This window comes from Leishmania infantum, chromosome 25, assembly GCF_000002875.2.
Source record: "Leishmania infantum JPCM5 genome chromosome 25".
Classification (NCBI taxonomy): Eukaryota; Euglenozoa; class Kinetoplastea; order Trypanosomatida; family Trypanosomatidae; genus Leishmania; species Leishmania infantum.
The window spans coordinates 505431-532813 of NC_009409.2; the positions used below are offsets into that span (position 1 = coordinate 505431).

Here is a 27383-nt window from a genome sequence, read left to right on the forward strand (position 1 = left end):
GGAAGACGACGCCAAAAGAAACCAGTGCACGAATCGTTACACACGCACAGAGAGACACCATCGACGACGTCACGGAACACAAGGAACGACGAGGATGAATCGGTGGAGAGGGAGAGGAAGGGGAGGAGAAACACTGTTTTATTTCGCAACGCGTCTATTGCTCCGCCATACAGCATGGGGACAACGGCCCAGCCACAGGCCCCCACACCGCGTGGCGCCAAGCAGCCGTAGACACGCGCCGCTGCAGAAATGCGCCGACCCAGTCAGCGAAGCGCGGCCTCCGCCCCAGACCCTCTACCCGCCCTCCCCGCCCCGCAGGGTCGCCCCTCACGGCCGCTCGCCTTGTGCCCGGTCGCCACGTCGCGCATCCCTCGGGGCGCCTCGGGCTCCCCGAGCCAGGGCGCGGTGAGGGCCGGGTGAGATACGTTCGGGTCAGGGCGGCATACTGCCCATCATATGGTTCGCACAAACACGTTCACGGCTGCAGGCCTCCCCCACGCAGCGCCATCCAGGACATGACCGCCGACACCCGTAGCGATAAATCGCTCTGACTTCGCTACGTCGTAGGTACCTGACCCTGGCACCACGAGGGGTGGTCCGGCACTGACAGGGATAGGGGGAGGGGCTGCCTGGCTTCCCCGCAGAGAGGATGGAGGGGGGTGAACGCGGCCATGATGTGCCATGCCCGAAGGCGGCCCTCCTCTCTCTCTCTGTCATCCAAGTGAAATGAGGGTCGGAGGGAATAAAAGAACGGTGCGGATACGGAGAGGTGTGCATGCGGTGTCCACCCGCGCAGCCCCTCTCGTCTCCCCGTTCACGCCTGTCTAAATCACATCGCCTCCCTCCACAGCTGGATATGTTACCAGAATGCAGCGCCGCAGGGACGTCTGAATCGCGTCCCCGCGGAGCCCGCCATCGTCGCAGGCGGTGTGGTGCTTGCCTGGCTCCAAGAGCAGCTCCACCCACCGCTGGTAGGTGAAGGGGTACCACTGCAGCTGTTGCGCTTGGGCGATGATGTAGGCGTTCTCCTCGGCAAACTGTGCAGGGGTGCCACCGGCTGGGGTGGAACGGTGGTCCGATGATCCCGCCGCCCCGCCGGGGGCGATGCCTTCGGCCGTGCAACTGTTGGCATGGCTGCTGTTGGCCGTGGAGCCGTTCTTGCCTACCCCGCTGCCGTCAGCGCTTGGCAAGGAACCGGCGTTCTGCGCGCCGTTTACCGAGGCTGCAGCTGCAGCGCGCTCCCGGCACGTCTGCTGATACTGCTCAGCCGCTGCCTGCAACAACTTCTCCGTCGCGGAGACAAGCGTCGGCAAGCCGGCGAACCATTGCTCTTTCGTCATCCTCGCAAAGTCTGTGCCGCCGCTGCCGCCACCACCAGAGGTGAAGAGTGCCAGCTGTGACTCGAGGAAGACCTTCTCTTCGTTCGTGTAGATGTCCGTCATGGTAGCCGCGGCGGCGCCGCCGTGCTTGTGGCTGGCGCTGTTGGTCGCGCTGCTGGCTCCCACGCCATTGCCGCCAACCTTGCGTATCTTGCCAGCGGCGGCGCCGTCATCCTTGCCGGACGCGAAGGCGTTGCTCTTGCGCGGGCCCATCGGCTTTCCTCTTGTTCTTGACACCAGGTTTGTTAGACGACAAGGGAGCAGCAGCAGCAGCGCCGGCGATGATGGCAGCAGTTGCAGGAGTGGTGGTAGTGGTGCTACAGCTACCAAGGCGGACGAGAGGCAGTGGTCACCTCGAAGGAGAAGGAAGAGGGGAGGAGACAGAGAGGGATGCCCGTCAAGATGGAGAGAGGGAGAGAGGAGGCGGGGGTCAGCAGACGCGTTCGCGTGACACAACGCCGAATGATGTGTGCACGGAAAGCAAGAGACACAGGGCAAGTGAGGATGTGTGCGACAACGTGCACACAAGTACACAGAGAACTACAATGTATCGGAAAAAGAACGACTCGATCCAGCTGATGACGTGTGTGTGGGGGGAGGGGGGCAGTGCAGGAGTGTAGCCGTTGTGGTGGCCGTGGCAGCATGCGAAGATGGTGAAGAGCGGAAGAGAGAGAAAGCGCATAAGAATATGCGGCATGGCGTGGATCAGGGAGGGACCCACACGCCCGCGACAAGAGCTGCGGCGCACGGGCGCAGAGAGAGGAGGCAAGAGCATGCCCGGCCGTGCACGTGCATGTATGCTCGCTGGAGCACCATAACTAGGGTGGATAGATGTGTCTATGGTCGTTGCAGCACCGCTGTTGCGTGGAATCCCTCGAGGGCGCACATGCACACATTGGGTTGGGCGAGATCACACAGAAAGAGGGAGGAGGGCGCATACATGCACAAGGTAACAACTGGGCGCGCATCGCTACACTCGCCTATCCACGCAGCCATACGCACTCAGAGGCTTAGAAAGCACAAACAACAAGAGGGATTACACGAGTGTGCCCGCCGCCCGCCGCCCACCGCCTTCTGCACGCGCGGCCACGGTTAGAGAGGCGGGAAAGCAAAATTTTAAAAGGGTAGCGCAGAGATAAAGCGAGCGACATCCACAAACGAGGGGGAGGTGCCGCCGCCCACACACACACACGCGCGCGAACCGGCACACACAGGGCACACTCTCTGCCTAATGAAAGGCAGGAGAGACGAGCAAGGCGTTGAAGCTGCACGAGTGGCATGCGTGATGCTTCTCAGCGGCGGTGCGGCGTGGGCATCTGCAGCGGCCCCATCATCTGCATGGTGCCCGTCACAGGTACACTATAAGGAATGAGGTCGTCAATCAGATCAATATGGGAGAGGATCATGCGACGGCAGCAGTAGCGATCCAGATGCAGCGCATCCAGCGCCTCGGCCTCCGTGTAGTCCTGATCCAAAAGCCGCTGATACTGCTCGTAGAGGTTGCCAACCACCTTACCGCACGAGTAGCAACGCACTGGGATGATCATGATGCGAGCACGCGTTTGGCTGTGAGTGTGCGTGTGACGTACAGCAACTTCGCTAGAGGGCAGAGAGAGAGCTCGATGTGGGCGCGAGAGGCGGGAGGGGCGGAAGAGTAGGCGTAGGACGCATGCATGCGTCGCACAACGCTTTCTTGGACAACATCAGATTCGCCTCGAAGGAACGTCACGAGGCACAGACAAACATGTAAAGAGCGCATGGACAAGCGTTGATGGGCGTACGTGTGTGGTACGCACCAGTCCGAAAAGGAAGAGAGGGAGGGGAGCGAAATGGGAAGGCGGAGACGCGGTGAGACAGCGACAGAGCATGCTTGCGTGTTGGCCTTCGTGCGATCGTGTGAAAAACCTACTCGCACATTCATACATGAGGGCGAAGAGGGGTGCTGGCCACCACCACACCCCCTGTAGCCCTTTCCCGCGCAACGCCGGCAAAAACTTGAGCTTGCGCAGGTGCGTGAGCTCCCCCACGCATCCCTCCCCCCCCCTTTCTTCCTGCAGCTGCGAGCTGAGTGCATCTAGCCTCGTCGCTTGCACAGTCAGATGAGTAAGCTGAAATGCACACAGGGGGCTGGGTTACCTCTTCTGGAGATGACTCTCGCGCAGGTCAAAACGCATCCCGTCCAGCCCCTCCCCCTCCCCGCCTCCCATTTCTTTCGGTGTGTTCGAACTCGCCTCTTATTTCGCTTTTTGTTTTGTTATTATTATTTTCCTTCTTCGAATGGTGGAAGAGACGTCAAAATGGCGGTGCGCCATCATACGCAAAACAGGCACACACATACACCCAAACATACATATATATATATATACGCATACATGTATATCAAAACGCACTGCCTGTGCACACACGTCTGCGCGCACACCGCAAGGAAACACATATGCGCACAGACACGCCAGCGCAAGCCTGGGATTGAGGGCCGCATCTATGCGTCCTCCAATCTCCTCCTCCCCCACACCCACACACACACACCTTCCCTCTTCCGACATTTGCCCCGGAGCTGTGACCGGGGAGCGGAGAAGAGAGAAGACAGTGGTTGGGAGGGGCGATAAGTCCGTGAAGCAAGCACGTGTACACTCGCACACGGCTGGGCGGGGTGCCGAGCACCTCGGGGGGAGGATGGGAGTTGTGCCTGTGTGCGTGTGTCGTTGCTATCGCCATCAATCATCCATCCATCGTATCTATAGAAAATAGTCCGGCGTCTTCTTCGACACCTGCGCTTCACCGCGTCGCGGAGCCGGGTCGAACTGAAAGAAGCACTTGTTCATGTGCTCATCGAGCTCCAGAAGGCCGGCGAGGTTGCCGCAGCGGTAGCAGTAGTTTGGCGCGCTGAAGATCGTGACGAGCTGATCCTGGTGTGTCCAGCTGTAGCCGTCCATGACAAGCTGATGCGCACGGGCGATCGTCTTGATCTTGTTGTTGTGGCAGAAGCCTTCGGTGACTCCTTGGCCGAAGGTGAAGCCGGCGCCACGGGGGCTGATGCCCCAGCCATCACGATCGTCCGGGTCCGACCACAGCAGATCGCACATCGGCCCCTCGTGCGGCACTTCCTGCACGCGGTCGAGGTTGCGGATGTGGCTGAATGTGTCGACCGTCGGTGAGAGACCACCGTGAAGGCAGAAGATGTCGTTCTCGACCAACGCTGTCAGGGGCAGGTAGTCGAACAGGTCCGTGAAGATCGTCCATACGTTGGCGCTACCGTACTTGCGAATGCACTCATCGTAGAAGCCATACACCTGCGTGATCTGGCGCGACTCGTGGTTGCCGCGGAGAAGATGTAGTCGCTGGGGGTATCGCAGCTTGTAGAGGAGAAGCAGCGTCACCGTCTCGACGCTGTAGTAGCCGCGGTCCACGTAGTCGCCCATGAACAGGTAGTTCGTGTCCGGCGGCAACCCGCCAATCTTGAAAAGCTCCAGCAAGTCGTGAAACTGGCCATGCACGTCGCCGCACACCGTGACTGGCGCTCTCACCGCGTGCACGTTGTTCTCCTTCTCCAGCACCTCCTTCACCTTCTCGCACAGACGCGCCACCTGCTGTTCGCTGAGCGGCTTGCATTGTATGACGTAATTAATCATCTCATCCAAGTCGAGGGCACTGCTGGACCCCACCGCCGATCCGTCGCCGGCCGTCGTCATGGTGCAGATGAAGTCGCTGGCGATGTTGGGGTTCGCAGTCGCAGTTTCACTTCTGATATCCCCGTCAAGGCGTCGGTTCCTTCCCTCGAGGTGGAAGCGATGCCTGTCGCTGTAAATAAGCGGGTGCGCGTCTAGGACGGAGGGGAGGGGGGGTCAGAGAGTGGAGCGCGCAAAGAGGGGGAAGGAAACGGCGGCGCACGGAGCGGAGTGCGACAAATGGCTGAAAGAGAGGTCGAAAGCACACGCCAAATCGGGCGTACGCTGAGAGAGCAAGACAGTGCGAGACAGAGAGCAAGCGCCACACACACACACACATATATATATATACGTGTGCGCGTGCACGTCGGAGTAGGCGTGTGTCTCTCTCTGGATGGCGAGACCAACAGCAACAACGATGTTTTCAGAAACGTCAAGACGCACTTTACCCATTCAGGTGGGTCGTTCGCACCGGAGGACGAAGAGTGAGAGAGGGAGGCGGCACAGAGAGTGTGAGAAAGGGGGACAGAGGCAGGGAGAAAGAGAGGGCAGTCGCGCGATGCATGTCCTCCGAGCGAGTGCACGGGCCCGTGAGGAAGAGGAGGAGGGGGCGCGCAGGGATACCACTGTCGAGAAAGAGGAGAAACGGGGAGGGGTGCAGTCTGCACCATGTCAAGCGCCTTCCGAATCGAATCGTTGGGCGCTTAGCACTGCATCGTCCCCTACCTCTCGGCAGGCTGTCGTTTCCTTGAAAAGCGAAGGCTGCGCTGCTGACCCGTGCCTAAGCTCCCCTCTCTTCTCTTCGGTGTGCATGTGTGTGTGTGTGTGGGTGCTTCACTTCTCTAAGCTGACCGAGCAGCCTGCACTCGTGTGCGTACATGAATACGCCCTTTCCTTCCTTAGCGTGAGAGAGAAGGGGGCGAGGGGGGTGTTGCACGCAGCCCATTAAGCGAGTCGGCACATTCGTCCCAGTCGGCCCGACCTCTTTGGGGAGGGGGGGTGCGGCCGAGCCGCTTACACCGAGGGCCATACCGGGATGGCACAGAGCGCGCCTTTTTCATACAAGGGCGTGTCGGCGCGCGCGCACCGCCTGCGCTTGTGCATGCACGGACGAGAGTGCGGAGCCACCCGCCCTTCCGCCCCAGCTTCCCGTCTCACCGTGTGGAGACATGAAGAGTGGGCGGGGTCGGATGGGCGGGGCTTACTCGGAAGCCGCCGGGCAGCAGCACCTGCTCCCCAAAACGCGCCTTCTACCTGGGCTCGGCCTCTCGCACATGCTGACTTGTGCAAGGCGCCGCCTCTGCCCCTCCTATGACTTGTACTTAGCGTGGTCGTGTGCGGCGCAGGTCCTCGAGTGGACGGCACTTGTCGCTACAGAGATGCGACATGGTCTGTGCACAGTCGTCAGGCGTATCGCAAGCTGGCAGCGCGGTAAAATACAGGGTGACTGCGATCTTCTTTAGAAAAAAACGGCGGCGACGTCGGTGTGCACGGTTTTTCCGTGTCTCGCCGCGTCGAAGCTGTCCGGGGTCGGAAACTGGTACCGGCTTGGGGCAGAGTCTGCCTCGATCGCGACGGGTCTGATCACGACCACCTCCACCCTGTGAGCCGGAGTCGGCACTACCTCATCCTGCGGCACCCCTCACGCACATGCGCGCACGAATCGGCGAGGATGGAGATCGCCAACAAATGGGGAGGAAGAGAGGAAGAGGGGGGTGGGTACGGCGACTTCATCGATGGGCAGATAGGCGTCTGTACGCTGCTTGTCTGTGCCTGGGGGGAGGGGAGGGCTGGAGCGGGCGGGTGCGCGATTCTCTACGAAGGAGAGACTGCCTGCATCAGTTGTGCAGCAGTTGCTCTGTCGCCAACGAGAGCGGCTCTGTGATACACAGCGAAGGTGGCCGCGCGTGAGCGCGGAGGGAAGGAGGCGGAGAAACGGCCAGCCACTCCCACCCCTCCCCCTACCACCTCGAAAAGCGCAGAGCTGCGCATGCTTCATGGGAGGCACGGACGCGAGGGTTTGGCGGGGGAGGGGCGGATATGTAAAGAGCAACGGCAAAGAGACAATCGATGCTCGTACAGATATCGGAGAGGGGCCAGGCCGCCGAGGATGCCGGCACGCCCTCTCTCCCCTGCCCTGCGTGTACAACACCTACTCCGCAACACTGGGCCAAGGGCACAGGGTGGCCGACCGCCATTGAGCACACACGTCTGGTCCTTCCATTTTCTCTTCTGCTTTGGCTCCTCTTCTCCCTCGGTGGCATCAGGCCGACTCATGGCAGCAGCCAGTCCTCCTCGCAGAAGTCCGTCAGAGACAAGAGAGACGCGTCAGACACCGCCGCAGCAGCAGCAACGGCAGTATTAGTGGCGGTAACGGTGTTCGAGTGACCGTTGTGGCGGGAGATCGGCGACGCACTCGCCGCAGGAGACAACGCTGCCAAAGAGGTGGAGGGAGAGGGGCAGGAGGCCGCAGCTGCGAATGATGTCAGGGTCGGTTCACCCAAACAGCTCGGTGACGACACCCGCGGAGCATCGCGCCGTGCGGGCCCCACGTGCATCGTGGACGCTCGTACAGTGGAAGCGGCACCGGGTGCCTCGCCGGCGCCTTTTGCTAGTGCGGCGGCGCCCACCCTCGTCCGCTGCCGACGCCGCATCGCCGCACTGGTGCTTCTCTTTGTGTGGTCAATGTGCGCCAGGCGCGCCTGCCACCGCTGTTCCATGCGAATGCGCCGCTGTGCCGCGTGCAGGCGCCGCTCCACAACCACTCGCTTCTTCAACTCCTTCACAAGCGAGCCCCAGTGCAGGAGAACACCGCAGAGGGGGCACGGGCATGGCTGGGAAGGGATCAGACGACGGAGCGGTGATATCGGTGCCGGAGGCGCTTGCGAAAGCAGCGCAGGGCTTTTATCAGTGCCGTCTACGGTAGCCGCCGCCTCTGCCTCGGCATACAGCATCCACATCGCCAAGCAGCTCAGGTGACAGCGTAGGGTGCAGAAAGGTGCGCGGCTGCAGTACGCCACACACGAGGGCTGCAGCGGCAACGTGCAGAGACTGCACGGCAGTAGCCCGTGATGGAGGCGATGCTGCTCCTCTGCGTGGGCCCGCGCAAAGTCTACCTCGCCATAGTCCGCAAAGCGCAGTGGGATGCGGGGCTGTGGGGCGGGTGCCGCCGCTGGGGAGGAAGTGCAGGCATCCGTGACGCCCCCATGGGGTGCATCCACTGCAAGTGAGGCGGATGCGTTGATGCCTGTATACAGTGGAGGGCACGATGCCGATCGCGGCGAAGACGCTCGTGGTGGCGGAGGAGAGGAGAAGGAACGCAAAGCCGCACCGCAGCCAATACTGCTGCCTGGGCTCGCTTCCAGGACGCCGTCGCCTGCGCGCTCCTCACTGCGGTAGCCGAGAAGGGCCGGCGAGGCCGCCGTGTGAACGCGCTGCGGAGATGGCGTGCGCGACCCTGTAGAGGGGCAGTAGGGTGCGAACCGTCGTGTGTCCTCGTCGTCCGAGTCAGAGGCGAAGGAGGCGTTTGACCACTCCGCCCGCGCCGCTTGGGACAGCAACGATACATCATACGGACAGGAGGTTCCAGCAGACGCGCTCATGTGGCTGCCCTCCTTCCCTGCTTCTCCCACGTCGACGCCCATGCCCACGCTTGGAAGCAGCAGGCACCGATCGTGACTCAGGTAGGCATCCTCGAAGGCCTGCCGCGTTGTGTCCTCGACGTGGAACAAGAGAGACGGGGTGAGCGGAGGGAGAAGGTGAGAAGCAGCCGTGGTGGTTGCGAGTGCGGCTGCCGTCGACGCATCTTGCAGTTCCCCTTTAGAGTCAAGCGCGGGCAACGGCGGTGTCGCAACACCGTCTGCCTGCCCTTGCAAGGACGAGCTTCTCTGCGAATGCTGTTGTGTGCCCACTCGCGGTGACGAGGCTCGCAGCCCTCCGCCCACGGCAAAGGCGCCACGGCGTCTCGCCAGGAGCACCTCCGCCCTGGCTGCCGCCTCCTGTAGGAGTGCTGACTCAAAGATGTGCAGCGTCAGATCCAGCCGGCAAAAGAGGGAGGCGCGCACGAGGAGGTGCAGCGTGGCCACCGCATAGGGAAGCCGCCGCAGACCCGTGAGAATGTCGATCGCGTGCCTCAGTCGCGCGGATGCGGTCGGGTGCTGCCAGCACCACTCGAACTTCAGCGCGGCTCGATCGTCAGGGAAACCCGAGACACAGCACACGATCGTCCACGGCCGACCACGGCGACTCGTGCGTCGGGCGCCGTTCACGAGCTCGCCATTGTGCTGCCGCAGCCGTCGCAGGGGGTTCACGGTGTAGCCAATGTAGAAGTCGCCCTCGCACTGAGGGTCGAGACTGGTGAGCAAGTACACGCAGTGGAAGCGCGTGTCCATCAGCCGCTAACGACTCAGCGCATGTAGAGGGTGTAGGTGCTAAGGGTGTGCTTGTGTGTATACGCGCATGCGTTTCAATCGACCACGAAGTTCTTCTCTCCCGCTCTCTATGCCTGGGTTGCCAGTGCGGCGCTCACAGACGGAGGAGAGATAGAGAGCAAGGGAGTGCGAAAGTGCCTGAGCAACGAGGGGAAGAGGAGGACAACGACGACGAGGACAGGGGCAAAGAGCTCGGCATCACCGCCCGGCGACGTGCCTGGGTGTGCTAAAGGCGATGACGCCTGTGAATGTGTGCTCTGGCGCGCATGCGTGTTTTTTGGGGAGGAGGAGGAGGAGAAGGGAGAGGGAGAGGTTGATGAGGTGAACAGCGAAGGGCTCCCCAACACTACCAGCGGGGACATAGTGTCGTCACACCGGGCGGCTGTGTGCGCGTCTCCCGGCCCTCCAATGCGTCCATGAATGAGGCCGAAGATAAAGAGAGCATCAGGGGAGACGCAAGGAGGAGTGAAAGAGATGGGAAGCAGTCAGATTACGGGCACCGTCATCGCCGCGGCTCTCCCCCTCAGTCCCCGTACTGCGCCTCTTCTTACGGGCCTGCACTTCTGATTACTAACGCGCCCAGCAGCGGCGTATCAACATGCACGCGCCACACAACTCGCCACGGACTTCTCCGCACACACACACACACATACTTCACGTGCACGAAACTCGGCAAAGGAGAGAGGGAGGGAGGGGGAAAGGGAGGTAGACGGCAGCAGCACACGCACACACGTACACGCGACCAGTCGCAAGCAAAGCCGCTGGAAGGAGAGAGGACAAGAGGAGGCGAGGAAGAGTGGTTTGACACACAAGCGCGCGCACGCACGCACACACATCAAGTGAAGCCCAAAAAAAAAAAACGTATAGAGAGAGGAAAACGGCCGTATATTCAACGTGCACACCCACTGGCACCATTAGCGAGCTGGCGGCTTAGGCTGGCCCTCACCGCCATCACCCGCCTCCTGCGATGTGTCCCTCTCTCTCCCTCGCTTACCGGCAGCCCATCCACCTACCCCCCCCTCTAAAACGAAAAACATGGTTACCATCACCATCACCGCCATCCACGGTCGTCGAAGGAATGCCAGCGCCGTTCACCCGGTCCAGGTGCACCAGCCTCATGACACGTGCGTCTGTATGGTACGGTGCAGATGCGTCAGGTACTCATCGTAGCCCATCTTGCTCGTGCCCATCTCCTCCTTGAGCTCCTTGAAGAAGGCGTCCTCAGAGCGCTCGCCGTGGTGAATCACGATGAGACGCCGCATGCCATCCTCGCGCAGCATGAGAGCGTACAGGACGTTGCGCAGGCGCTCACTGAAGCACTCCTCGCCTGGCCCTCCGGCTGCACACACGGATGCTGCATCAGAAGTGCCAAACAGCGTATTCGCGATCTTCGGCGGCACATTTTCGCCAATCCACATGTACACAAGCCGCGCTTGTTCGTCACATAGCACGTACGTGCCATCTCGCGCGACGCTGTCGAAGAGTAGCTGACGATGATGCGGCAGAATGCAGTTTCCAGTCGTCACGTCCAGCGTGCCGATCGTCGGGTCGCTCTCTAAGTCGTCCAGGCAGTAGAGGGACGGGTATAGGTAGCTGAGTAGCTTGTACGCCGGCATCGCCACGAGGTCGAATATGCTGGCCACTCGGTGGTCAATGTGCACGATGGTGCCCTCCGTCAGCGCGTCGGACTTCATCAGGCAGAGCAGATAGACCGGGAGCAGCTTCAGCCGCGGCGGCATTAGAAGCGTATTCTTTTTATCGCGGGCGGCGGTCTTGACGTCCTCATACTCGCCACCCGACTTGTCCGAAGCGCAGTACTGGCGGTAGCAGGAAAAGGCCTTAATGAGGCGGTCCGTCATTCCCTGGCGCGCCTGCTGCGGGCCTTTGTTCACCGCCTCCACCATGATATCCTGGATGAAGCCGAACAGGATCGCCTCCAGGTCCATGTTGCGGAATAGAACGGTCAAGGAGGAGGCGACACGCAGCCGACACGACTGCACCCGCACCCGGCGGTGGCCAGAGCGAGTGGTGTACAGCAGCGCGGTCTGGAAATGAGCGTAGTTATCCTTCGGCAAATGGTCCTCGTGCGCGAACTCCACAAAAAACGTGGAGCCGCCCGTGATGCTGGCCAGGTCCATGTCCTGCACCGTCTGGGAGAGGTAGTGGCCCCGGTAGCGCTGCACATGGAGGCCGGTGCTGCAGCGGACGCGTAGGATGCCAGCGTACCCGGCCTCCTCTGTCAGCAGCTGCTGCATGGAGGCGCTCACCTTGGTGCTATCGACCAGTGGATCGTAGTTGCTAAAGAGAAAGACGCGACCGTTCGTCACGTGGCACACGTTTGACAACGTCACCAGCTCACAGTACCCCGTGGCGAACATGAACAGGTCAAACGAAATCTGCTGCCTCGCCGCCGCGGTTGCCGTGGTCGTCCAGAAACCTTCGATGGGTCGCAGCAGCTCCTTCTCGCGATCGGTGCCGTAGAGCCTGTGCTGCTCGCGAAGCACGATTTGCCCCATGCCGCGCTGCGGGTGCCGGCTTGCGCACATGATCACACGCCCGCCATGCTGACCCGCCAACACCAGCGTTGCCGCCTTCACCGCAGCGCCGAGCACACAGTCCGACTCGTCCACGTTGGCAACCATACGTGGCAGCCGACTCAGGAAGGCCTCCAGGCGCTCCAGCTCCGCCCCCACCTCCATCCAGCACAGGCTTGTGAAGGGCAGTGGCACAAACGGGTTCTCGACGTCCGGAACGCACATCTGCGGCATATCGGGGTGGCGGAAGTCGTAGAAGTGCAGCTGCGAGGCGAATGTGATGAAGGACACCTTGCACTCAGGCGTCAGCTCCGCCATGCGCTGCAGGGCAGCCCGAATCGCCTCCGCGTAGTCGGAAAGAAACCGCTGCCCCGCGTCGCGCGAGATATCGATGAGAAACAGGTGATGCAGCGGCCGACTGGGCAGTACAACATTGTCCTCGGTGCGCAGCGCGTACTCTGGGAAGTCGTCGACGTCGAACTCCACACTGCCGAAGCCCATTTCCGGGTGATCCGCCACGTTTACCCGACGCCCCATTCCATCAACGGCGTCCAAGTCGTCGCCGACGACATCGTTGGTCACCTCGCACAGCGGACACTCCCACTTGCGGCCCATCTCGAGAAGTCGGGCGTGACAGCTCATGTAGCCGCGGCAGCGGTGGCAGCGCACAGGCGGCTTTGGCTGCTTCACCAGCGGCACCACCTCCTTGTTGTGGAGCGGCTGACACAGCGGTGAGAGAATGGCACCGAAGGGGATGTGACTGTCCTTCACAAGTCGCTCCTCGCCCGGCGCACACAGCATGGACGGGCGAAAGAACTTCGAGTTGGCGTTGCCGTTGTCGAGGCCGAGAAAGTCGACAGTAGCGTAGGGCGGCTCGTTCGTGCATGTCAGGTACTCGATCGGTGCACCACTGTTGCGGGGGATGCTGCGCTCCGGGTTTGGCACGGAGCGCACGTTCACAATGCGCGTCGGCGGCTGTCGAGCCAAGGCGCGCAGCGGACGGTTGTTGCCGCGAACACCACTGCCCAACAGGGCGTCGCTGTACGGCTGAGTCGGCTCAGGCGGTAGCTGCTGCGCCAACGGTTCCGGCCTTGAGGAGGAAGGGGCTGGGTACGGGTCACTGGCCGCCGCAGCTGTGGATGAGGTGCTGCGCGGTGGCGGATATGCTGAGGCTGGCGCTGATGGTGCCGGCTGCCGGGATGGCGTGGGGGCGGCGGTAGCGGCTTGATAGCCGTAAGAATTGTATCCAGCCACGGACGGCGCAGGAGCGGAAGATGGTGACGCCGATGAGTTGATAGATGGCGCGTTTGCAGATGAGGCCTGCGCGCTCGTCGCGGCGCTGCCGTAGCTGCCGCCGTATGGGTACTCAGAAGCCGGTGCCGCAGCAGCGCTCGGGGCGGCGCCGGCCGTGTATCCGTAACTGTCATAGCTGTAAGACGATGGCGCAGCGGGAGCGGCCTGCTGCCCGGCAACGCCGTAGTAGTTCGCCTGCGCACCGTGGCCTTGATTGGGGTCATAATACGGCCTCGCAGCCGGCGCGCCTCCGGAGGCCGCAGCGGACCTGTAAGCCCCGTAGCTGCCATACCCGTCCCCGTACGGGTTCGACGAGTGGTCTTGTAGGTTGTACATGGAGCAGTGAGCACGCGCAAAACGCGCAGACGTCTGAAAAGTACAACGACGTGAGTGCGAAGAGGAAGGGAAGTGAGCCGGGTAGACGACCGTGCGAGAATGGGTGCTTGTATGCCTTTCCGGTGCTTTTACGTATCAATGACGGGATTCATAGAGCGAGTGCGTGCGCGATGCTGGGGATGCGCGAATGAGTGAGCAACGCGAAACAGAACAGAATGGCGGTGCGGCGGGGGAGGGGGGGCGGAAAGATCGCGGCAAGTGTCGAAACGAGGAGGAGCAAGAGAAAGAGGGATGGTGTCATGCACGCCGGCGGCAGACAGCCGTGGCCACACAACAGCAACTCCAGAAAGCGCCCCGACCGACGTGCAACACAAACACAAGCAAAGCGAGAGAGACGCACACGGAAAACACGCGCCTGCACTACTTGAAACAGGTTCGGGTTGCTGCCGATGCGGGTGGTGGGGGGAAGGGGCGTGTGCGGGTGGAGTCCGTGAGACGTAGAGACGGTGTTGAGAGAAAGAGGGCGAGGGAAGTCGCGTGAGTGTGTGTGTGTGTGTGTGTGTGCAGAGGGGCGGCGCCCACCTTCCCCCATCAAACTGTTGTAGACTGAGCAGCAGCAGCTTTGCACTGTGCACCAGCGGCTCTCCCTCGCACATCGAGCGAGACAGACAGAGAGAGAGAGCCACACACTCCCATGCATTGGCACAGGCGCAGTGCGTGTCTGCATGCCTGAGCGCAGCATCCGCCCGTTATCATTTCGGGTCGTCGGCTCCGCTTTGCAAGCGCTCCCGAGGGAGACGCACCAGCGACAACACACAACCGAGTGTGTCTGTGTGTGTGTGTGTGTGGTGTGGTGGTGGGGGGGGGGGGGTGAGGAGGGGGTTGGACAGGTGCCCACACAGTCGCAATAAAAATGAGAGAGGAAGCTGCACATAGAAGTTTTGTACATCGGTCCAGTAAGGAGGCAAAGGATAAGACGAACGAATGGGCGCCGTGAAGACAACGCTACACCTCTGCATCACGGCTGTCGCCACGCAGCACCACATAGGTCGGTGGCTGAGCGCCAGCGCCGACGACAATCACCTTGAACAGCGACTCGTACCGCACATCGGAGAACTCGGCAAAGGTGACGCTCACCTCAAGACTGCCAGGCTCACCGCCCAACGACGCGGCAGGGACGACGCCTTCTAGCGGACTAAGCGAGAACCGCGCCGGTTCATCCACGTATACGAGGTCCGGGCGACCCTCCGCGGGCGGCGCCACTGCAGGCATCTCCACGGCAGCGTTCACCTTACGCGTAATCGAGTCGCACTGACGCTGGGTAGACGAGACGCCGAACTGCGTCGTCGTCGTATTGGCCACCAAAAGACACTGTGAGACCGCAGGCGAGAAGACAGCCGCTTCGCCGTAGCTCGTGCCTTGCCGCTGCTGAAGGCGGAACGTCCGCACCGTCTCCTCGTCGGTGTCAGTGACGGTGCGGATTTGGTAGGCCACCGGGACGGCACTCCGGTTGAGCAGCATAAACTTCTGCGTATACGCCACCTGTTGGCGGCCGTCGTGGCGCTGCTGGCCTGGGCGGAACCACACGACGCCAGGGCTGCACTCCAGCGACGGCCGTGTGAGAGGCACACGGAGAGGAAGAAGCTGGCAAGGTGCCTGGGCGCGGTCGTCGGGGGAGGCGCACGCGGTTTCAGCGGATTCGGACGTGGGCAGGAACTGCACCCTCAGCAGCCCCTCCACCGCAGGCGCCTTGTCCGACAGGGAGGGTTGTGGTGGTGCACTGCACACAGCTTCGCACGCCTGTCGCCACGCAGAGCTTCCTGTGTGTGCTTCAACCTGCACGTCAAGCGCATCCATGCTATGTAGCGTGTACTCGTGTTCCGCCGCACCAGCCGCAGCTGTCGCCAAAGCAGAGGTGAACAGTTCCGTCGACACATCATGGCCGGAGCGCCACAGGGCGCACCTCACGATGGAAAACAAGTTTGCAGCACCGCTGCTTTTGGCTGCGGGCAACGACAGGGCAAAGCGCAGCGACGAGCTGTTGCGGTTCGTTAACCTTATTGTTTTCGTGCAGAGCGACGCGGCCGAGGCAGCTGCTGCTGCTGCTGCTCGCCCTTCCATGTGCTGCACCGCTGGAAAACGGACACACCGCTGTGAGGGCTCGACGGTTAGGTGTGGCCGGCCGCACCGCGCTCGCAAGCGCAACTCGATCGACGTAAAGTACCGGCGGCTCTCTTCCTGCAGTGCGCGACGGCGGCTTGTCATGAAGGCCAGAAGCGCCTGCCTCTCCTCTGCCTCCCGCTGCAGCACCTCCAGTGGCATAACGGAGCCTGGTCGCTGCGAGGTGACAGTCAGCCTACCGCTGCTCTCATCGTCGTCGGAGTTGTCGCTGTCGCTATCAGCGCCGCTATCCGCCGGCTTGGCAGCTGCAGCAGCAGCAGTGGTGGCAGCAACTTTGGCCACAAGTGCGTCACCAGTCACCGCGGTGCGGCTAGAGGCTCGCTGTGCTGCCTCCAAGGGCCATACTACACGACCGCCACGCACCACTCGGCCGCCAGGGCGGGTACGCAGTGGCCGCATCACAGCCAGCTGCGCCACCGACAGGCTGGGTCCGGCTGAGCCGCCCGCCGCAGCCGTCGATCCGGCGGCTGAGGTTGCTCCACTGATGGAGCGGGCCACGCGCTGGGACGGGTAGCGGTCCGCGTAGCGAGCGTAGAAGTCGTCGACGAGGAAGATGTCGTTCAGCTCGCTGTGCGCCAGCACAGCGTGGACGCAGACACTGCCCTCCCACCAGTGCTCCGACGGCGGCAGCATTGCCTCCTCGCCGTCCTCCTCGTCTTCGCTATCATCCGCGGCATGGGCTGTGGGAGAACTCTTTGTGCCTGCGCTGCCGTGGCCCTTACCGCTATTCGAAGCAGCGTGGCCCGATGAGCCACCGCGGTCCTCATCGTACTCGTCCGCGTCCGACCCTTCTGTGAGCTTCGCCGCCGGCGTGAACTCCAGTAGCACATCCCGCTGCGAGTGGGCGGGGATGCGCAGCTGAAACGGCGTCGCTGTCACCCTCCCCACACGGTGACGCTCCTTCTCTCGATCCTCCACGTTCATGGAGCATAACCTGAGCTCCACCTGATCCGCCGGCGCGTTCGGGTCGACTGCGTGCACAGCCAAGCCAACCGGGCACGGGAACACCTCCACCGTCACGTCCATGTCGCGTGACACGCGGTTGATGAGCCGAATTGACCTCCGTGACGTTCCAAGCGGCGCAATCACGGGCGGCATCAGCAGCACCTCCTTGCCGTCTCGCCCACCTTCCCTTACGAGCCCCGACGTGGTTGTATCGAGCACAATAGGCTTGCCGTACACCTCGTAATCGACAGGGATTTGAAGCCACGGCAGAGTCGCGCCAGCGCGCACGCACAGCTGCTCCGCGTAGCGACCGGGTAAGCTGCACAGCAGGCGGACAGGCAGCCGCACCTGGCTGTACGGGCCCAGACTGCCGGTCAAGGAGCCGAGCAAGGTCGCGCAGCCGCGACCGTCACCGAGAACCTTCTGCGCGGACTCCACAATCTGCCGCTGCTGCTGCTGCACCGTTACGCCGCTCTGTACGCTCGTGATCCAGAAGGTCGGGAGCGTGGCGTCACCCTTGCTGCCGTTGCTGTTGCTCCCTGCTGCTGCCCTGGATGCCAGTGCTGAGAATGGCGATAGTGGCTGCTCCTGCGGCTTCTGCAGTTGCATTTGGGTGGTCTTGCGGCTGCTGCCTGATGCACCGGCGCGGCTTGCTTGCGTGCTGCTGCTGACACTGCGACTGGCCCCCCTCTCCGCCCTCTTGCGCCGCTTGTCCAGAATGTCCTGCGCACCCGGCGCCTCCATCGGCAGTGGCGTGAAGTGCTTCGCACGCACGTCGTAGTTCGCCTCGCAGCCAGTGTAGTTCTCCAGCATCACCGTCAGGGAGCGGCGGGAGATGGGGACGTCATCGGGTATGTAGTCGACCAAACTCAGCGCTGCGCAGTAAGGGTGTGCCACGAGAGTGGTTGCCTGCTCATCGCACATCACTGAGCCATCCAGTGCGGCAGTGGCACGCGCGCACAAGGCAGCCTCGAGCGCGTTCCAGAGAAGTGCTCGCACGTATGCCTCTGTGGACATACGCACCGGCGAAGAAGCTACCCCACGGTCGTTCGGCGACGCTTCCGGTGCTACGTCTACGGAGACGGCCAGCGGCTCGACGGTGTCACACCGCACCTCCACGAACAGCGCCTGCCGGCTGCGTTTCGACACAACGCCGAGCAGGGTCGAGTAGCAGTCCTTGGCCCTTGCCGCAGTAGCCGTATGCCCCTGCGAACTCACGAGCGACGCTGATGTGTCACGCCGATCGTCTCGGTTCACAAGTGCAAGAGAGCAGACTTCGAAGCGGCAGCGCACCGGCACTGTCAGCTGCTCCCCGGCGCGTAAGACGTGCTCAGCCTTGTAGTCTAGCTCCATGTACGATGGCACCGGGGTTGCCGGAATGACAGTGAAGACGGTGTCGAGCGCAGACCGGTTCGACACGTGGAAGGCTCCGGACTGCCACACGCCTTCCGGCACGACGCCGAACTGCACGACGGGATCCTCAATGACGAGCAGCGGCTGCTGAATCGTTGCCCGCGTCTCGATCGCGACCGACGCGCCGCCGTCACGTACGGTGAGCTCGAAAAACGTCTGCGCGTCCTCGGTGGAGACGACCTTGCGGTACACTGTGACCTCGACCGTGTTGCCAGCGCCGAGGCGGCACGATTCGGGAATGAACACAAAGCGCGGCGGGTGGCGCATGAGCGGGTCACAGAGGTCGAATACGACAGGGATGGAGTTCGGGTTCGACACGGTGAAGGAGGCCGCCGCTTCCTGGCCGAGCTCGATCAGCCCAAAGTCCAGCAGCTCAGCGCTGGTCATGACAGTCGGGCCAACGCCGGTGGCCGTGACATGCAGAGCGTAGTAGCCCCAGTCCTCAGCGTGTTGCTGCTGGTGCACGTCCTCCACGGCTGTCACTGTCACGGGCAGCGTCCCTCCTCCGTTGCCGGGCGTTGACGCGGGCTTCGACAGCTTCCTCGCGCCTCCGCTGGCGCTGTTGGCCGTGAGTGGACGCTTGCCGACCCTCAGCGTCGTCCTCTCCTGCGGTGGCGAGGTCAAGAATGTGCGTCGGCGCGCCGCACCGGCGCCGGTGGCCCCTCGTGGGTTTGCCGGCAAGGATAGTGACGTACACTTTGAGAACCCGCCTGTGGAGGCGGTGCTCACTGCGGCCAAACGCGCGCACAGCAGCTCGACCTCTGGTACCCAGCACGGCACAACGGCGTAGTGCGGCCCAATCGCCTCCAGCGTGAAGTGGACAGTGATGGTTACCGTGCTGTGCGGTGGTATTCGGCCCTTGCGAGGCTGGCACTGCACGGAGATGCCGTCACTGGCTGCGAAGGAGGCGCGCCAGCGCTCATGCGTGAGGTCGGTGCTCGTGTGCTGAGCTAGGTATGCATGCTCCTGGACAGAAGCAGCGAACTCGGCAGCGGTTGGGTCCAGCACGAAGTGCATCTCAATGGGCGAATTGTTGTGCAGCGACACCGTGCGCGTTGTTCGGGACTGGATGAGGCACTCGACGCGCTCCTCGAGCACCGCCGGGTCAATGGAGAGGGTGGGCAGCACCGGCTGCTGATAGGTCAAGAAGCCGGTGGCGAAGACGGCGTCAGCGCTGGCGTGACCATCGTGCTGGCCTTGCGCGGTTCGAAACCGTGCGAAGACGGCGATAGGATCCAGGTAAGTCATCTGAAGTCCATCGGGAAGCGCCGCCGTACGTACAGCGTCGTCGGCGAGAGGGCTGCCACTGTCTTGCGTCGAATCATGCAAGCCGCAAGGAATGGGTCGATTGCGGCGGTACAGCTCCAGCACCTCCGCGTCCACAAACGGTAGCTTCGCTGCATTCCGCGGCGCGGTGGGGTCGGGCATCTTGTCGAGGAAGAGATTGTAGAGCGTCTGCAGCGGCTGCAGTGTGCGCGGCGTCACGGTGAGGATGAACGTGGTCGTGCTCATCGGCGGCAGTACTCCAAAGGACGGTGTGATGTGAGAAGTCCTGCTGGCGCCCACACCGACGGCAGTAGCTTCGGTGGAGGTGGTGGTGGTGGTGGTGGTGGTGGTGGTGGTGGTAAGCTGCAGCCTCGGGGTACACGCCTGGTCTCTCTCGTCCGTACCTCTCTGATCCTCCTCCGTATCGCTGCCGCTCTCCTCCGTGAATGGAGGCTCGCAGCCGCGCCAGTGATAAGGCAGCGCGACGGCGCAGTCGTTGCTCACCGTCACCGGCACCTCCGTCGGCACACCTGGTATCGTGCCCCTCAGAAGGATGTGGAGTGGCACCTCGCTCTTGCACTGCTGCCACTGCGGCACGGCACATTCCTGAACCAGCTGCGGCCCAAGCGAGGTAATCCTAACACGCGGCGCAACACCGACGCCGAAGAGCGCCAGTGTATGCTCTGCAAGGACGGGGCTGTCTGCGGCATCGCTGGCGCGCACCGCCACCGTCAAGCTTGCCTCACATGGGCCCTCCGACAATGGACAGAACGACACGTGGAGTGGCATAGCGTGGCTGGGAGGCAGCGTCGTGGACACCACCGCCGGCACCGACACGGTAAACTCCGGTGACGAGCTCAGGACGTGCACCACTGCCGTGGAACCTGTGTTCTCGAGGTAAAGCGTCTGCTTCACTTCGGCGAGGAGAAGCACCTCGCCAAAGGCCACGACTGCTGCGGAAGAACCGCTCACGTCGAGGCGCACTGAGCGAGAGGCAAGTGCGTCATGAGTGATGAGCGGTGGCGCCTGTGCAGCGGCAGACCCTCTTGCATCCATCGCATTGGCGCCGTCGTTGGTCTCTTCCTCTGCCTGAACCACCGGCGCCTGGTCGGGCACCAACTTCTCCGTGCCTTCTATGGACCTCGTGACGGCCGCAGTGGGGCTGCGCCACCAGTCAAAGTGCGGCAGCACCACCCGCGCCTGCAACGGCACGGACATGAACCGCCATTGCGCGCCCTCTCCGGTGCGATCATTCAACTCTCGCGTCACGCCCATCTCCAGCACCGTATCCAACGTCGCCGTGGACGCCTCGAAGGAGGTGGGGCAGAAGACAACCTCCACCTCTACGTAGCCGCCGCAGTTCAGCGGCGACTCTGGCGCCACCGTCGCCGCAGCAGCAGCGGAGGGTGCAATGCAAACGGAGCGGTACGTAAGCCACGGGTGCGAAGCCGGCTTCAGACGCAGCCGGGTTCGGTAGGCATTGTTATTCACAAACCGGACGACCTGCCGGCTCGGCACCCCTACGCAGGCAGAGAGAGAGAGATGGCCGCCAGCGATGGAGCACTGGACGCCATCGAGAGGGTTCGCAGTCGACAGAGCAAAGGCACCGCCTCGCACAGAAGACAACGCCGGCAGAGTCCGTCCCTTCTGCCGAGGGTTGCTACTGCTGCCACCGGTGGTGACCCGTTTCTTGGTGCCCGGCTGCGTCTGTGGCTGCTTCTGCGTCCGAAAGGAGTGCGCTGGCCGATGCTCTGACTCCCTGCTGTCACTACTCTCTGCATCGCTTGCGTGAGGAGGTAGCAGCCGCGGCGCGGCGCAGCACGCTGCCGCTTCAAGCAGGGGTGGCAGCAAACTGCTGCTAGCGGTAGCGGCTGGCCTCTTGCTCGTCATCCCTGGCTCGTGCGTGCGCAGCTGATCGTTCAGCGCCGCCACAACGTCCGCGGCCTCGCAACTTTCTCTGTGCACATCAGCGGCAAACGTGTTCGTCATGGCGGGGCGATAGCCGTACTCCTTCTTCAGCATCTCGTTGTATTCCACTGCGAACCGGTGGGCGTCGATCATGAACGGCGGCGGTACCGCGAGCGACGATGCGTCCTCCGCCTCTTGGCGGCTGCGATGGGCGCTCGCCGACACGGCAGCGCCGCTTTTGTCTGCGATGCGCGCGCGAGCGACCGCGGCGCTATCGGGGCACCCCAAACGGCCATCCCTCCTCGCCTTCTGCCGGGTCGGGGCAAGGCTGCTCAGAACGGCGCCGCTCCGCTCCGATGTGCCGCGTAGCGTGGTCGTGGTTGTCCCTTCACTGAGCGCGAACGACGCTCTGCGGCGCTTCAGCGCCGAATACGGGGCTGGGTGGGGCACAGACGCGGCGCGTGGCGCCGCCGCTACTGGAGCGGGTACAGCGGGAGCTGCGGCGAACGTGGGGACTTCGAGCACTTCACGCAAAGCGTACGCGCCGGCCGGCTTGCTGGTGAAGCGGCGCAGCTCATGCGCTTCTCTTTCCAAGTACAGCTCCACTTGCCTCTGCGTGCTGCTCAGCTGATCGGCGTACTGCACGGCGAGCTGGCGCGCTGGTCGTCGCCGCTGGGCTGCCATGGCAGCCTGAATGTTTTGCTGAAGAAGCGCCTCACGCTTGGCATTAAAGAGAGCCACCTCAGACTGCCTCTGCTGATGTGCGTGCTTCGACCTGGGCCGCTTCGTGCTGGACCGCGCAGACGACGGCGATGACGACGGCGGTGTCGGCAACGACTTCGCATTGGCAGACCGCGACAGCGAGACAGCCGAGGCGAGGTGCGGGAAAACGTCCGGGAGCTCCTTGAGCAGCTGCGCGTCCACCTCCGCCTTGCATCGCGCCTCCAGCTCCTGCTGCGACTGCGCCTCGAGCTGCTCATGCTGCTGCTGCAGCTCCTGCAACTCCTCCAGTTCACTCGCGAAGCACTGGTAAGCCTTTTGTGCCCACGAGGACACGATGGTGAGGTCTTCCTCGATGTTCATAGCGGCAGTTGCAGCAGGAGAGAGAAGATGGAAAAGGGAAGAAAGGCTGAAGAACGCAAAGGCACTGCTGAATGCCCTGCGTGGCCGCAACTAATGGCGAGCTGCGCCAAGTGTTGTTGGGGGTGAAGTTGGGGAGGGGAGCTGCTGCTTGCAACTCTCCCTTGCGGAGACGGTGTATCTGCAGCTGTGTGTGTGTGTGTGTGTGTGTGTGTGGAGGCAAGGGAGATGAGGTGCATGTGCAGAAGTTGTGGTTTTCAGAACAAGGAAGAGACAGAGCGGAGTTGGCCAGGAGAAGAGGATCATCGAAGGCGGCGACTTGGGGGAGACGAGGACAGGGAGCGGCTGGCGCTCTGCGGTAGGACCTCTCATCTTGTGAAATAGCACTTGTAGGAACATGTGTCCTTGATGGGCTCGTGCTTTGAGGACGAGCGCATGGGTGAGCATACGTGAGTACCCTAGACAACGCGCTACCAACTTCCGCCCTTCCTTCCGTACGTTCCCTGTGTATGCTTGGTTCACGTAAGCGCATCCAGAAGATGCCCGCGCGGCTTTAAGGTACGGTGGTGGTGGTGCATGTGAGGAGGCGACGCAGCCTTGTTGATTCTCACGCATGTGTGTTGGAAGGGAGTGGGAGTCTGTGTGCCCCCGCTCCCACTACCGCCGACCGATCTGCTCCTCTTATCCTTTATGGCCAATATTTCGCTTCCTCTGCATCTATGGCGCTTAGTTGTACCGGTGCACAATGTCCGTTGTGTGAGTGTGTGGGTGTGTGTGTGTGTGTGCAGCATGCGCGCGCCTCTCTCGCTGCTCACCTCAAAGATCATCACCCCCACCAGCGCGCAAGGACGAGGAGGAGGCAGGAAACCCGGCATCAGGGAAGGAGGTCTCATGCGCCTCGAGCAGCTCAGCAACTGCCACCTGAAACTCCTCGAGTCGCTCGCGCAGCCCCTCCATTGTGGCCCGTGCACGCTGCTCTGCTTCGGACAGCGTAGCGGCCGACCCCGTGCTCGCAGACGCCTGTGATGGTCCCACGCCATCTTCCATAAGCACAGCCTCAAGAGTCGCGGCCGTAAGTGAGGCGGCGTTGTCTGCGGCCGCAGCGCCCGCGGCATCCCGCGCTGAAATTTCCTCTGCTGCCTTGACGCCAGCCGTCAGCGCCGGCTCCCAGGCCGACTCCATCTCGGCCCACGGAATAAAGGCGAACAGAGCGTCGATGTGCTGCTGTACACTTGAGCGGACAAAGCGGTAGCACAGCGCTTGACGCACCTCCATTGCCGCCGACTCGTGCGCCCACTCGTCGCCGCTGCCTTCATGGTGGAGCGGTGCCGCAGACCCCCTCGGGGATGCGGCAGCAGCACCGTCGGTGTTTGCGCTCGGCATCGACAACGGCAACGGAGGCGGGCGCACAAGAGGGAGGTCGCGCACGAGCGCATGGCACGACCGCAGCACCATTGTGCTCCACACGAGTGCCGCGCATGCGCGCTCAATGTGCTTCGCCATGAACGGCGAGTCAGCCAGCACAGAGGCGAAGGTCGACTCCACCTCTTTCAGCGGTTTCCGCTCCCCCGCGCTGCTGCTTGCGTCACTCGTGTTACTCAGAGCCACGGCATGCGCGTCGTAGGCTCTGGCTGTAGCACCGCCGTTGTTCGACGTGAAGAAGAAGCCTTGTGGCTTGCCGTGTCGACGGCGCCGCTTATGCTCCTGCGCCTCCGCCTTCTCCGTCACTGCCGCAAAGGGGCAGGAGAAGCACTGTGACACGCGAGGGAACGCTTCGAAGGGCAGCAGTCGCACCCGCACACGCTTTGGTCGGCGACAGCCCATCTGCTGATAGGCGCCGTTGCTGAAACGAGGGTAGGGCTGATGCAGGCCCAGCGGTGCGGACGCCGGATCAGAGCTGCTGTCAGGATCACCAAGTCGGTGATTTTGGCACACGAGGGAGTCCTCGTGCTGGGTGCGCTGCGCCTCTGCCTGCTCCGCAGCCAAGGCGGCGTGTTGATGCAGTGAGTCGCCCACGTGCCGCACCACGTCGCCGAGGGACTCCGCAACGATGCGCACGAGTAGGGCGGCGCAGAGCCACAGAAGCAGGGGTTTGTACACCTCCTCCTTGACCTCGTCCACAAAGTGCAGAGGTGCGGCGTGCATGCTACTGGACGTGCTCGATGCCGTCGGAAGTGTGTGCGGGTAGTCGGCATGCGGGTTTCTCGTCTGCTGCAGTGTCGAGTCTGTCGACGTCGTGAAGCCGCGCAGATGATCAACGAGAGCGCGCAGCACATCCTCCTTAAGCCCAAGTGTGTAGCGGAAAAAGAGGTACTTGGCAGCGTACGGCGCCTCGCTGACCGCGTTCGGCAGCCGCTCCGGTAGGCGCTGCGGCCCACTGGCGGCGATGGCGAGGCTCATTAGGTCGAGCCAGTCCAGGAAGTATCCGCGGTTCAGCAGGCGATGGCTTTGCTCGGGCAGCCGGGACCACACCTTCGCCACGAGGAACGGCGCAGCGTCGTCAAGGTAGTGGAATAGGAGCGCGTCTGCGAGCGCGGCCTCCGTGTACAACGTTGGCGGCGACCTGCCGGCAGCGGCTGACGCGGAGCTCAGTGCGGACGTGTCGATGTCGGGTGCGGCAACGCCGGGCAGCTCCCGCACGAGCGCGAGGCGCCGTAGACAGCGAAGTAGCTCGAGGCACTCCGTATCCGAGTAGCCGTTGTAGTTCTCTCCCATCGCAATGGCAAGTGAGACCGCCAGCGCCGGCTCCTCCACCTCTACCGTGGCCAGCGCCTTGAGAAGCAGCAGCGACAAGCGAGGTGAGAGACCTACGGTCGGCACTGCTCGCGCACGGCGGAGAAGCTGCAGGGCGCTCTGCGCGCTGGCCGCATCGCGGTGCTCTCCCTTCCACCGCAGGGTCATGAGTGGTGCGCTTGGGCTGGTGAGAAACGGACCGTGAGACACGTCCAGTACCAGCGACGGTACCGTGTCAACACCGCTGAAGCCCAGGGTGGACCGCGTGTGGGGTCGCTTTGGCTGACCAGACTTGCGCCGCACAAGCGGAGTGCGCCGCCTGATACGCACCGGTGTTCCGGTAATCATGACGACCTCCCCATCCTCAGTAGAAATGTTTAGGTCACAGCTGTGTCGCCCCCGGCCGCCGCCCACGGCTGACTCGCGCGGCGAAAGCGATGTCGACGAGCTTAGCGGCGATGGGGCCACCTCCGTGAGATACGGGCGGCAGTGCTTCGTGGTGCTAAAAAGGCTCTCCGGCACGAGACTCGTGCAAAGGACTCCGTCTTCGCGATCCCAGGCAAAGCGAATCTCGAGCAGTCGCTCCACCACGTGGTCCATCGAGTCGTCGCCGAGCTGGGTCGGGGTAGGCTCCAGCACATCTTGCCGCTTGTGACGCGTGCGCACCCTGCCGCCGGCGCGGTCCCATGGCGTGCCCCAACTGCGCGTCGGGTCCGTCATCATGCGCACGGCGTCAAAGTTGCTGATTAAACCCGACGTCCGTGTGATGGGGAGACGCGCGAGAGGAGAGAGACGGTACTCCGTCTTGAAGTAGTTCGCGAACGGCCGCTTCGACTTCTTCAGCGCCTTGCGGCCAGCGTGTTGGCGGCCTGCAATACCGGCGTCAAGCTGCTGGTGCGACGTGAGCCCGGGCGACATCCAGGAACCTGGAAAGCGTGGCCTCGCTCGCGATGAGGTCGTCCACCGCCCCACCGTCGTCTTCATGGAAGTGCCGAGGGTAGCTGTTCGTCTCGCCGTCTTCAATGAGATTCAGTGTCGCGGGAGTAACCAGACAAGGGCGACGGCGAAGACGAAAAAAAAAGGGGTGATGCGTTGGCGACTATGAAGCCCTCAAGGTGCGGGTGACACGGGGTGCAAGTATATCAGCGAACAGGTGAGCGGGCAGGGGAACAAGCAACACAAGTCAAGAGAGAGCGAGAAGGCGGTTGCATACGACGCTTCGCGTGATACCTCCGCCTCCCTCCCTCCTCTCCCTCTTCTCGTGTGCCCCCTTGCTTTGTCGGCCTCGTTTCTGACTTCTCTCCGTGAATGGTACGCTCTATGCGATATTGTGGAGATGATCAGCTGTATGTGTGTATGTGTGTATGTGTGTGACGACTCTTGAGTATTCTATGGCGCAAGCACGAACGCACGGACACTCTACACAGGTGATCCTGTATCTGCGGCGTGTAAGTGGCCCACTACGGGTACTAGGGCTGTCCTCTACCGTCCTCACCCTTGCACTGAATGCAGAAGGGGGAGGGGGTGTGCGGCACTCCTCGGAAGGATGCCACCCAGCACGTCTCCGTGCCTTCGCTGTGTTGCTCTGTATGTGCCTTCGTCGTCGTTCCGCTCGCTCCTCTCGCCTTTCAGGTGCAGCGCTGTCCAAAAGCAACAAGCGGGAGAGGCTGCGCACACGTCAGCTGGAGACCAGTAAGAAAGGGAGCGGCGGTGTTCGAACAAACAGTGGGGAAGCGCAGAGACATGCGGTCTTTTGCATGTGTGAGCACGTGCACGCGCTGTGACCGAGGATGCCGCGCGGGGAAAAGAATGAAGATGGCGCGCCTGCTTTGTCGAGGTATGTCCAGGAATGAAGGCGTCTGCGTGAATGAATGTCGATGGTGCAGGTAACGCGCAGGCGCATGCACCTAAACACGGACACACGGGACGATGGGTTTGGAGGGGGGAGGCGGTACCGCTCCTCTGCACTCTGATCCACCACTTTGGTTTTTTTCTAATACCTTGATAGTGGTTGATGTCGTTGTATGCGTGTTTGTGTAGTGGAGGGAGTTGAGTGCGTCGATAAAAAGAGCGGCATGGGACGAAGCGATAGGAGGGAAGCACATGATCAGAGCATGAGAAAAAAGCGGGAAAGGGGGTTGCTGGTGGCACAAACTACGTCCATCGAAGCGCCTACACATTCCTTCAGCCTTCTCTCCCGGTCCCTTTGCAGTTCGGGAG

The 27383-nt window shown here is 62.5% G+C and overlaps 7 protein-coding genes across 7 annotated transcripts; all 7 read right to left on the minus strand.

The window, feature by feature from the left end:
• Positions 1-824: 824 nt before the first annotated feature.
• LINJ_25_1340 (conserved hypothetical protein) lies at positions 825-1592 on the minus strand (the record flags this gene model as incomplete). The annotated part of the gene is made up of 1 exon (XM_001466129.1): positions 825-1592. The coding sequence occupies one exon, from the start codon at positions 1590-1592 to the stop codon at positions 825-827; it is 768 nt and encodes a 255-aa protein (XP_001466166.1).
• Positions 1593-2671: 1079 nt separating this feature from the next.
• Positions 2672-2926, minus strand: LINJ_25_1350 (DNA-directed RNA polymerase ii; the record flags this gene model as incomplete). The annotated part of the gene is made up of 1 exon (XM_003392550.1): positions 2672-2926. One exon carries the CDS (start codon positions 2924-2926, stop codon positions 2672-2674), a length of 255 nt encoding a protein of 84 aa, XP_003392598.1.
• A 1188-nt stretch (positions 2927-4114) lies between these two features.
• Positions 4115-5068, minus strand: LINJ_25_1360 (putative serine/threonine protein phosphatase; the record flags this gene model as incomplete). The annotated part of the gene is made up of 1 exon (XM_001466130.1): positions 4115-5068. One exon carries the CDS (start codon positions 5066-5068, stop codon positions 4115-4117), a length of 954 nt encoding a protein of 317 aa, XP_001466167.1.
• A 2249-nt stretch (positions 5069-7317) lies between these two features.
• On the minus strand, positions 7318-9435 carry LINJ_25_1370 (conserved hypothetical protein; the record flags this gene model as incomplete). Its single annotated transcript, XM_001466131.1, has 1 exon — positions 7318-9435. One exon carries the CDS (start codon positions 9433-9435, stop codon positions 7318-7320), a length of 2118 nt encoding a protein of 705 aa, XP_001466168.1.
• A 1154-nt stretch (positions 9436-10589) lies between these two features.
• Positions 10590-13637, minus strand: LINJ_25_1380 (putative protein transport protein Sec24C; the record flags this gene model as incomplete). The annotated part of the gene is made up of 1 exon (XM_001466132.1): positions 10590-13637. The coding sequence occupies one exon, from the start codon at positions 13635-13637 to the stop codon at positions 10590-10592; it is 3048 nt and encodes a 1015-aa protein (XP_001466169.1).
• A 1005-nt stretch (positions 13638-14642) lies between these two features.
• On the minus strand, positions 14643-22433 carry LINJ_25_1390 (conserved hypothetical protein; the record flags this gene model as incomplete). The annotated part of the gene is made up of 1 exon (XM_001466133.2): positions 14643-22433. The coding sequence occupies one exon, from the start codon at positions 22431-22433 to the stop codon at positions 14643-14645; it is 7791 nt and encodes a 2596-aa protein (XP_001466170.2).
• Positions 22434-23246: 813 nt separating this feature from the next.
• On the minus strand, positions 23247-26147 carry LINJ_25_1400 (conserved hypothetical protein; the record flags this gene model as incomplete). The annotated part of the gene is made up of 1 exon (XM_001466134.1): positions 23247-26147. One exon carries the CDS (start codon positions 26145-26147, stop codon positions 23247-23249), a length of 2901 nt encoding a protein of 966 aa, XP_001466171.1.
• Between the last annotated feature and the right edge of the window lie 1236 nt (positions 26148-27383).